Genomic DNA, 11,379 nt, shown 5'->3' on the forward strand with positions numbered 1-11,379 from the left:
AAGGCACGAATTCATATAATTTAAAAACATTCTTTAATAATACTATTACATTTTAAAATGATGCTTTTTAAAAATTAAAAAAAAAAAAAAAACTTTGGAATTACAGCCGTCCTCAGCTGCCCCTACCCCTAATCATGGTATAGCCAAATTAAAATCTACACAATTTATTTTATTTTTGAACATTTTTAAAATACTTTTATCTGAGTATACAAGTTCTTTTTTTTTTTTTTTTCTTCAAAAAGTACTTGTCTTGAATTAAAGAAATTGTTTTACGTACATAAAATTTGATTACAAAAACGAACACAACACTGTCATATTGGATGAAATCACACATTTAATAAGTTTCATCTCATGTAAAATAGTCATGTCCGATTTTATGATCAAATTTTGAGCACTTAAATTTTTTTTTATTAAAGAATCAAACTAAGTTGAATCCAAAAAAAAAAAAATTAAAGAATCAAACTACAGAAGTTGCTTTCTCTCCTAATTTTCTTCCACTTTCTTTTTAGTCAGTTTTTTAAGCAGTGGCTTGCAAGTTGGACCTATAGACATTGACAAAAATGTCAAACAATTCAACTAGGAAAGCATCTATAAATATATATATGCATGCATCTCCTTAAGCTTTGCTAAAGACAACAAAAACTAAACCTAGCCATTAATATTTTACAACTCTTTTAAGATGGTCATGGGATCTAATAATTCATACTATTACTATCATTGTAGTTTGTGTTCCTCTATGTTTTTGTTTTTGTTTGTGTTTGGAAATGGAATGGCCTCTGCACAATTGTCCTCAAATTACTATGCATCGAGCTGCCCAAGAGCTCTCTCAACCATTCAAAGTGTGGTGAATAATGCAGTCTTCAAGGAGCATCGCATGGGCGCTTCCCTGCTCCGTCTTCATTTCCACGACTGCTTTGTCAATGCATGCTCTCTCTCTCTCTCGCTGTATCTCTCTAGCAAAAGTTAATTGTTATTTATTAGATTAACTCTTAAGATCTCTTATGCATGTAAGCATGCGCTAAACGTTTAGAATTCTGTAGTGCTACAAGCATGTAAAAATATGCAAAAAAGGATCACTGTATGGCTCAAATTTATCTGTCCACGAAGCTTTACTATTTATAATTACAAGTTAGCGTAGCATCTTGGCTGGCTTAGGATTATCCACTGTTAATTAACAAGCTATTATCATGTCACTTGATTGCCCATAGGGAAGTAGCAACAGTTCATTCAATTTTTAACTATGTTTATTCAAGGAGGCAGATACCTTCAGTCTAAAATCTGGACTGCAGGGCACCTTTTAGGCCCGTAGGGCTCATCTCTGGCATTGTTTTGATAATCTGAATTGTTCATTTTGTTATGCATTTCGTGTATTTTATTCATACATAAAATTAGGTCAATCCGATAATTATAACTTATTCAATTTATTGCATTTATCAACAAAAACACATATGATTTATTTTTAAAAGTACAATTGCCATCTATTAAATTTTTTTTTTTGTGACAAGCGCTGTAAATTAAATAGGTTACGTTTATCCGATCGACTTCAATTTTTTTTGTGTGAATTAAATACATGAAGTGTTCGACAAAATAAATAATTCAGATTATCGAAACGGAACTCGAGATGAGTCCCATGGGCCTAAACAACGCCCTCCAGTCCAGATTTTGGACTAGAGGGGATCCGCCTGATTGTAGGAACTGCATGAAATATGTACAATTTTACACACACAAAAAAAACATAAGTTTGGTCAATTAGTTTATTATAATGAAAAAGTCCTCAAAAGATTGTATGCATTTACTAGCATTAAGTACTCTTATATGAAGTTACATGAGGCATGAAGATTGTTTATTTGAAAGATCCACATCATCATCATGCAATGCTTCTATGTATATAATTGTTAGTTTACCCAGTATTATATGTTTTTAGCCTGAAAGGATTATTAACATAAGAGTTCAACTCCCTCCTTTTTTTCATGAAAAAGTGCTTGCATAAATTTCTTAGTACAGTGAACCTAGCGCTGAAAATGAGCCGAGTAATAAATTATTTAATCTTAGTTTGATAATTTAACGAGTTTAAAATTATGTTCAAACTTGACATATTTACATAACGAGCTGATATTAAATGAGTTTTTAATGAGTCAAACATGAGTCGAGCTCCAGTAGCTTAATTTTTTATAGTGTATATAAATTATTGAGCTGCATAGTAGGTTCAAGCTTAATTTGAAAATTTAATGAGTTTAAAATTATATTCAATTTTGATAAATTTAACTTGTTTACGTAACAAATCGATTTCAAATGAATTTTAAAGAACCGAGTATACGTTGAGTTTGAGTAGTTCTTTTTTAATAGGCTTAGTTGAAGTTCCTAGCCTAGGGAATTTGGATCCTACGCAATACTTGAACCCTTCCTAGTAAGTTGTAAAAATTCTAACCAACTAAACTTACTCCAATTTGTTAAACCCACTTGGTTATATTTCTGTTTCTCCATGTTTTTTATTTTATATTTTATATATTTTTAATGCAATGGTAGTAATAGGATTTATCATTTTTCTGGGGATGAAATGGTGTATGGCTCCTCTTATATTATATATATTTTTAATGCAATGGAAATTATAGGATTTATCATTTTTCTGGGGGTAACATGGTGTATGGCTCCTCCTCCTACAGGGATGTGATGCATCTGTACTGTTAGATGACACTGCAAGTTTTACTGGGGAGAAGACAGCAGGCCCAAATAAAGATTCATTGAGAGGATTTGATGTTATTGATTCCATTAAATCTGAACTCGAGAGTATCTGTCCTGGAGTTGTCTCTTGTGCTGATATTTTAGCTATTGCTGCTCGCGATTCTGTTGTATTTGTAAGCATACTTCTATATCATTTTTCTTTTCTTTTCATTTTACTTTGAAAATTATTGACCATGAAAATATTGGCTACGTCTTCATTTAAAAAATAAATAAAATTCACAAATACTACTTTTGTACAAAGAAAAAATTGAACTTTTCTCCAACCAAAAAAAAAAAAAAAAAAAAAAAAAGGAAAGTAAAAGAAAAAGAAAAAGAAAAAGAAAAAATTGTACAATTTGCAATTTGTTTATAATAATGTGTTGATGTTATGTATAGATGATATTAATGGTTTGATTTTATTTTCCTCCTCCGTTGGTAATATATATGTATGTATTTTTTTTTTTTATTGGGATTTTAGTTGGGTGGGCCAACATGGACAGTTCAATTAGGGAGAAGAGACTCAACTACTGCAAGCTTAAGCAGTGCAAACAGTGAGCTGCCATCCCCATTCATGGATCTTAGTGACCTCATTTCTGCCTTCTCAAACAAAGGTTTTACTACTACAGATATGGTTGCTCTTTCAGGTATATATATACTAGTTACACAGACACCGTGTTACGCTATATTTAAGTTCTGTATTTTAATAATTTTTAAAAATAAAAATATTATTTTATAAAATTAAATAGAATAAATTATTAAATATATGATAAAATTATATAAATTATATTATAAATAGTCATAAGAAAAATATAATAAATCCTATCGTTTTAACATAATTATATTATTTTCTTTTTCAGTAAGATTAAGTGTGAAGACATAAAAATAAACAAAATAAAGTATACATTTTAGTATAAAAGAGGAAGCCCAGCTTTGAGATTTCTGAGGTCCAAAGCCAATAATCAACTAATAAATTTTTGAAGCCCTTTACATTTTTTTTTCATTGAATGAAAAAAAATGAAAAAAAAAAAATTGAAGATAAAAGACAAGATTTGTGTCAAAATCACAAAAAAATACTTAGTATTACATTACAACAATTAATAAGTGTCGCTTGATTCTCACTCTTCTTGCATTTTTAGAAGCAAATAAATCAATCATACTTGCATAATCTAATTTTTTTTCAAAATCATTTTCAATGAATAACAATGTTAATTATTTTAAATGGGTCTTTCAATTTTTTAATGGGTCAATTTAAATGGGTCTTCTTTAATTTTTTTTTTTTTGGATTTAAAACATACCTAATATATTACAATAAACTATAATAACAGGGGATCCTTTTTTTTTTGGTCTATTTTCAATGGATAATAATGTTAATTTTTTTAATGGGTCTTTCAATTTTTTAATGAGTCAATTTATTTTAAGTTAGTTTGGACCTTCTTTAATTTTTTTTTGAACTTAAAACATACCTAATATATTATACTAAACCATAATAGAAGAGGCCTTTTTTTTAGTTTATTTTGAGGGGCCCTAAGCCATGGCCTTGTTGGCCCATGCCCAGGCGGCACTGTAAAAGAGATAAGATAATTCCCCATCTTAAAAAAAATTAAACTAATAAAGAAGTAGAAAGCGAATACATATATATACAAATGACCTATTTTATTAATAAAAAAAATCATACTCGCATAAAAAATGATCAATTTTATTAATAAATAAATTCTTAAATCAATTAACAATTTTTAATGATATGAAAAATATCTTTCAGTTAATCATTTTGTTAATAAATAAAGCATTAAGTCAATTAACAGTTTTTAATGATATGAGAAATATTTTTCAATAAACAATTTTAATAATTTATTACTGCGTAGTAGAGTAGTTATTTACTTCTTCTTTTTTCTAATTATTAGGTTAAATTAAAATTTATAAAAAACGATAGTTATAATTTGTATTATTATAAGACTAATTTATATTTTAAACAAACATTATGGGTGTATTTGTAATTTGTTAAAAAAAATAAAAGATTTATGTATTATAATTGACCAGAATATTTGCATATTTATGAGAAAATCTTCATTCAAATGGTTATACCATTAGTAAATTATACAAAATAAAAAGACAAAATAAGAAATTTTCAAAGAAACTAAGGGCAAAATAGGCAACTCAAAACAAACCTTCCCAACTAAAGCAACCAAAATGTCTAATATAATTTCCAAAACGTCACGGCTCAAATTGTTTCACCAACCAACTAAAAGACAAAATAATAATTTCAAAATAAGCTAAGGGCCAAATAGAAAAAGAAATGACAAGTCATGGAAAAAAAAGAATTTCTTATTATATATATAGATATAGATATATAGGATCCAATCCACCATTAATACTCACATTTTCAAATATATATATAATTATACAATTTATATTATTATATAAAAGTCTACATATACTATTATATAAAGTCTACTGAACTTAGTATGAACACAACATGCCACAAAAACTTTTTACTTTCTCAAAATGTCCTTCTGTAACTGCAACTTCAGCTGCTAAATTTAAAAACAAATATCCATAAATTTGTAACTGCCTGTTTTAACAGGGAGATTTAGGCCTTGTTTAGCATGATTTAAAAAAGTCAAAAAGTTAAAAAGTTACTATTCTATTTAAGTTATATCATCTTATTTAAATCATATCACCTCTCTAACACATCACTTCAAACCCAACCCATACCCAACCCATATTTTATAAAAAGTCAAAAAGTGTACTTATTTAGATAGTCTCAAACCATCCCTTAGTCAAAACACCCTCATAATAACATTTTAATGTATTAAGGATAAGTATAAAAAGTTTTCCTTGAAAAGTCTAACAAATGTCACTATTATTAAAATATTAAATTTTAAAATGATATAACTTTTGATATAGATGTCGGTTTTTAATAAAATTAATATTTTTAGAATTCTCTCATAAAAAACTATCGAATAAGATCTATATTGACTATGAAATTCTTTAAAAAAATAAACAAAACAAAACAAAACAAAACAAAAACAAAAAAACAAATTATTACTGTTGAAATTGACGTAAACAATAACAGTAACATGTTACTTTGTTTATTTGATAGTAACATGTTACTCTGGTAATATTGTCCAAGAAAAAAAATATTTTACTTTATTCTTACTTAATTATGTGTTTTTTCCGTAAGAAATTTATGAAAAAAAATAAATTGAATGGTCCTTTTCACCAAATAAAGATCCAATGAAAGAGTTTTGACTTAAATTTCCCAATACACGTTTACTAGCGTGCACACCTTTTATAAAGGAATAGTTTGTATGCAACACAACTTTGTTTTCTCACATACAAATCAGCACTGACAACTGCATTTTTATTTTCTTTGACTTCTCGAATTGTTTCAAATGATTTGGAATCACAATTATATATGAAAAATGTTTAATACCTACCAAAAAAAAAAAAAAAACTCTTACAATTTGATTTATAATGATAGGATAGGATATATGTCAACTTTTAATTTATCATATATTCAATTATATAGGGCATATATCTTTTTAACACGTCATTGTGGATAATTTAGAGATCCAAATTGTAGGTCTCTAGCATTACACGTTATATATATTTGTTAATTTTTATGGAAAATGCATAGTTTTTACACTAGTAGGGGTTAACCTTTGAGTTCTTTTTAATTTATAATTCAGTTACTCCTAAATATGCTATTAGGTAAGTCTAGGAGTAAATGAGGTAAGTTTGGTGAGTTGTTTAAGCTAATATTGTAAACTTAACAAGTTTATAAAAAATGTTCAACTTTGGCTTTTTATTTTCGAATTGATGATCTCAAATAAATTTTAATTAAATCAACCACGAGCCTAGCTCAAGTAATTTGATTTTTATTTTATTTTATTTTATACAATTCTATGATGCATATAAATTATCTACACAAGTTTCAACCAAGTTGAGAAAATTAACAAGTTTTAAAATGAGTTCAAATTTTGTTTTTAACATTTACAAGTTGTTTGCAAATGAATTTTTAACAAGCTAATACAAGTCAAACTTAAACAATTTGATTTATTTCATATTCTTATTAAGGACTTAGGGCCAAGTATTTTTAGGTATAAAACTTGCAAATGAACTAAGTCAAACTGAATAATAAGCTGTTCAAATTTGACTTGAAATTTTAATGAGCTTCATAATGTGTTCAAGTTTTACTATTTATATAACAATCTAATCTCGAACAAGTTTTTTATGATCTAAACATGAGTTGAGATCTTTTAGCTTGAATTTTATAGTACATATAAGTTTAAAAGTTTAATATGCCGAGTAATAGATTATTAAAACTCTGTTTGAAAACTTACAACGTGGTTAAACTGTGTTTAAACTTGACTTGTTTGTATAACAAACCCATTTCGAAAGATATTTTAACAAACATAAATCCATTTCAAATAACTTGATTCGTTTTGCCACCTAAAATAAAGCAGCCATGTAGACGCATGATATTTAACCTTGGTTCGATTTTGTTGAACAGGATCTCATACAATAGGCCAAGCTGGTTGTGTAACATTCCGTCGCCGCATCTACAACGAGACCAACATTGATTCGTCACTCGCAACCTTCCGCAAATTCAACTGTCCAGCCTCAGGCAATGACACCAACCTCTCTGCACTTGACGCCACCACCCCTCTCATCTTTGACAACGCTTACTTCAAGAATTTGGTGACCAACAAAGGCCTCCTGCATTCGGACCAACAACTCTTCAATGGTGGTTCCACCGACTCTCTGGTCACCACTTACAGCAACAGCCCTGCAACTTTCTACACCGACTTTGCCACTGCCATTGTGAAAATGGGGAACCTTGGCCCTCTCACCGGAAGCAGTGGTCAGATTCGAACGAATTGCAGGAAAATAAACTAAGGTGCTTCTGTGATGTATGTTTTATTTTATTTTATTTTATTTTTGATCTGGTCCATGATTTGAATAATGTGATACAAAAGCAAAGTATATCACTGTATTCATGGGCTTTGCTAATTGTGTAGTTTCTGTTTTCTAAGATGTGTGAAGAATGATTGCTGTGTTGTGTGCAAATAATAGACGAGAAGCTTACTAGAGAGGCTGTTTCTGGAGGCTCAAGATTTCTAGTTTAACAAAATATATCCAATTCCATTACCTGGCTACATCAGAATCCATCCAATTTTAAACAGAGTGAATTCTGACAAATCCAATCTGAAATGATTTTAAATGGATTCAAATTTGGATTGGGTATTATCAAATTTGTTAAATTTGGATTCAAATGGATGACTAATCGGATCAGATTGGATTTTTCTGGATCCAGTCCAAGTCCGATCTGCTGATAAGTCTAGTTTTTGATATGTGGCCTTAAAATAACTTAAAACAGTAAGGATATGTGTAACACTGGATAAAAGATGCAAAATGTCAGAAAATAATCAAACACTCTTCTTTCTTGTATGTTCTGGGCAAAAAAACTTCATACATACAAGGGTGGGTTACAAAGCATTCAAAGAATAAAATGAGACTAAAAATAAATCACATAGATTTGCACAACAAACTCCCAAAGTCTAATACCTCAAAACCTAATATTTTATAGCTTATAGCAAATACACATAAATATCATAGAAAAGGACCATGGACCCAGAAGAAGATGTCAAATCCATTCCAGCCCCACAAATAAATGCAAGGAACTACCACAAACAACAAAAGGATAATGCCTTTTCGGGAGGGAAGAAAGAAAAGAAAAATATATCCAGAAGATTTTCAAGCCTCTGCTAAATCTTGTCCAATAGATCCACGCCATTAGTTTACATAACACAAATACATAAAAGGGCTTGAGCACTTGCCTTGGGAGGTTATGCTTGGTGAATGTTGCAGATTGCAGCACTGATGCTTTTACAATCAAATTCCATGGTCTTCATCCAGTTCTCAAAATCTCCAATTTCCTGTGCAAGGCAAACCCGTACTCAATCTCGGTAATCAAGAGCTAATCCCACACCAAACTCTCCAATTTATGGTGCATTCGGAAGCCATATAAAGTAAGGAATCAAAAGCTTATCACATTCTTCATAAACATATCCTAAAACAAAAAGATTGGACGCAGAATGAAGCATACCCGTGTATATAGTTGGACTCCATAATTTCTCAATTCAAATTTGTATTATAACTTCACAGTTTTACCCAAGCTCTGTTGCCTAATAACACACCTATTCATCATTATATCTAGATTTTTCTAACTATAAACAACCATTCTGACAGGCAGTCATTTTCATAGATTACAAGTTAAGATTTTAAATGTGTTGTTTATTTGAATGTCAATTTGAACAAGCCCATTGTGTTTCACATTACTTTTATGAATGTATTCATCATTAAAAGTATCAAAACTAGAGGAAATGAGCTCGAATTATTTCAAACCTATAATGGGAAACAATAAATTCATTTACATGCCATCAGAATTGCAAGAGATAACTTGAAATTCAATGCAAGACACGATAATCTAATTTGAATTCCACGGAAGACTCGAATTCTCATTTAACACTCGGGGCCACCGGAAGGACGTGGGAGCTGAGAAGAGAAAGATTAAAAGAGCTACTGAATTAGAATCCTAATTCCGATGCATGTGAAATATGAAATGGAAAAGTCACAACTGTACCGGGGGACAAACTACAAATTGTCATGGGGTAGTAATCTATAGTAGCAGTCCGTTTAGTGAGGCCTATGCTAACTCAACAATTGCAGTTGTGGCCATGACTATTCTTTGAGCTATGGTAGCTAAGCAAACAAACATAGTCATCCAAGAATTGAGTGCGTGTGTGTGTGGAACCAACTCTACCTCCATTTGCCAATCTAACAAGAGGTTGTAATAATTGAACTACACTAAGGGGTGCAAGAGAGACCGACGAAACTGAACCGACTGTGAAACTGACCAAAATTTCAGTTTTCAGTCAGTTTTTCATAAGGTATGGCCTGTTTCGTTTTAAATTTGTTTACAACTGATATTGAATGGACTGACCGAAACATTATATTTTAATACTTATTATGTTGTAATATTTTTTAGTATTATTAGAAGATAATAAACACCAATGGTACACATTTTACAATAAAAGTTAGAAGGAGAGATATTTATAGAGCATCTCCATCCATGATCCATCTCTCTTTATTTATTCCCAGTCATTTATTCCAAATATAGGATTCTATAGATTTTATAAAACACTTTAAAAAGTTTATTATGAATCAATATCGAAAAATTGACGATACCAAACCCTAATATGCAGATGGTTTAGGTTCCTCAATTAACAAAACTGAAACTTCAGTTGGATGCCAAATTTTCCCATAAACCCGACCGAACCGAACTGTTTACACTCCTCCTAACTAGCGCAAAAAAACAGGGTATGCACCAAGATGAAAACATGTAAAACAATTCATGAGTCACAATTGAGAGCTACTACAACTAATATACAGAGTAATTTAATTATTATCCAATAGAAAATGAGCAAAAATGAACCAAAATTGAAAAGAGGGAAGTGGATTTGGGGACCTTGATAGCAGTGTTGATAGAACGAGAAACACTAAGCCACTGATCAGTCTGCTTAGCGAAACGCATGATTGTGGCCGCCAAAGACCGAATCTCGAGCTCGATTCGCTTCTCATTCACGAACGATTCTTGTACTCCTCCATTCACAGTCTCCACCAACAGATCCGAAACTCGAATCGCGCTTCGAATCGCATCTTTCTTCGCTTTCTCTGTGTGTTTCGAAACCATCACAAAAAAAAAAAAAATCCACAAATTCCTCAGAAATACAAAACCCTAGGTGTGAGAGAGAAAAAAACAAAGCACGAACGAACCAGTGTGGTCGCGGAGGAGGAGATAGGAGTTGTTGTGAAGGTTGATGAGATGAAGCAGCGAAGATTCCAAACCTCCGAACAAGTCTGGTTTCTCCTCCATCTCGGAAGAAGAAGAAGATAACACGCGCGTACGCGCCAGGGGTAGCTGTGGGGAATACATTCCAGAATTGGAGTTCCGGATTGGGTTTTCTCTGGTACCGGGTCAGCTACTCTCAAACCAAGCTTGTCTGTCTATCTACATGGTTATTGATCCTAATTGGGTTTAACGCAACCGTTATTGGGTCTGGTATTTTCAGTTCAAGGTGAGTTTGGATCAACCTAAAATGGTCATATTTTTTTAAGTAATTTTTTTTAAGGCTTCTATTTACACTTATTTTATTTTTTTGACCCTTTATTTATTTTTATTTTTATTTTTTTTAATTTCAATTTTGTCCAAATATAAATTTCTATTTCTACCCTTATTTCTAATCTTCTAACCCTAATGTCCCAAACTCTAACCTTAATTCCACTGGCCATTCCCATCACCTTCGGTAGTCTTCTTTATCTCTCTCTATAACATCCCAAAATAATTACCAACATCCCTCTACAACATTTATAAATGACAATAATAGTAAAATAATTATCTTCTATTAAATCTAATTGGGATTACAAAAAGGAAAACATATACAGTATTCATTCACAATGCCTAACCCTGAGTGTATAGCATATGTCACAATTAACCAAAAAAAAAATTGAAGTTAAACAAATAAGAAGTGCTCTAAAGACTTACACTTTCCAAGATAGTTCTTTGTTACAATAAAAGTGAGTCTTAAACTCAAT

General features: G+C 30.6%; 2 protein-coding genes across 2 annotated transcripts; one reads left to right on the forward strand and one right to left on the reverse strand.

The window, feature by feature from the left end:
• Positions 1–758: 758 nt before the first annotated feature.
• LOC114292643 (cationic peroxidase 1) lies at positions 759–7,814 on the forward strand. Its single transcript, XM_028236647.2, has 4 exons — positions 759–922; positions 2,664–2,855; positions 3,200–3,365; positions 7,235–7,814. Exons 1-4 carry the CDS (start codon positions 770–772, stop codon positions 7,618–7,620), a joined length of 897 nt encoding a protein of 298 aa, XP_028092448.2. The 5' UTR covers positions 759–769; the 3' UTR covers positions 7,621–7,814.
• A 420-nt stretch (positions 7,815–8,234) lies between these two features.
• Positions 8,235–10,854, reverse strand: LOC114292648 (biogenesis of lysosome-related organelles complex 1 subunit 1). The gene is made up of 3 exons (XM_028236658.2): positions 10,561–10,854; positions 10,253–10,458; positions 8,235–8,660 (listed from the first exon to the last, which is right to left on the reverse strand). The coding sequence occupies exons 1-3, from the start codon at positions 10,718–10,720 to the stop codon at positions 8,571–8,573; spliced, it is 456 nt and encodes a 151-aa protein (XP_028092459.2). The 5' UTR covers positions 10,721–10,854; the 3' UTR covers positions 8,235–8,570.
• Between the last annotated feature and the right edge of the window lie 525 nt (positions 10,855–11,379).

Source organism: Camellia sinensis, chromosome 3 (genome assembly GCF_055761805.1).
Source record: "Camellia sinensis isolate YWXY chromosome 3, ASM5576180v1, whole genome shotgun sequence".
In the NCBI taxonomy this organism is placed as follows: domain Eukaryota; kingdom Viridiplantae; phylum Streptophyta; class Magnoliopsida; order Ericales; family Theaceae; genus Camellia; species Camellia sinensis.

What these genes read in the sequence shown, in the direction of transcription:
- LOC114292643 (XM_028236647.2), top strand. Translation starts at nt 770, where the DNA reads ATGGCCTCTGCACAATTGTCCTCAAATTACTATGCATCGAGCTGCCCA. An exon ending in CTCGCGATTCTGTTGTATTT is followed by an intron (nt 2,856 to 3,199) that starts GTAAGCATACTT and finishes TTGGGATTTTAG; the next exon opens with TTGGGTGGGCCAACATGGAC. An exon ending in AGATATGGTTGCTCTTTCAG is followed by an intron (nt 3,366 to 7,234) that starts GTATATATATAC and finishes TTTGTTGAACAG; the next exon opens with GATCTCATACAATAGGCCAA.
- LOC114292648 (XM_028236658.2), bottom strand. Translation starts at nt 10,720, where the DNA reads ATGTATTCCCCACAGCTACCCCTGGCGCGTACGCGCGTGTTATCTTCT. An exon ending in CCTCCTCCGCGACCACACTG is followed by an intron (nt 10,459 to 10,560) that starts GTTCGTTCGTGC and finishes CGAAACACACAG; the next exon opens with AGAAAGCGAAGAAAGATGCG. An exon ending in CTATCAACACTGCTATCAAG is followed by an intron (nt 8,661 to 10,252) that starts GTCCCCAAATCC and finishes TGCCTTGCACAG; the next exon opens with GAAATTGGAGATTTTGAGAA.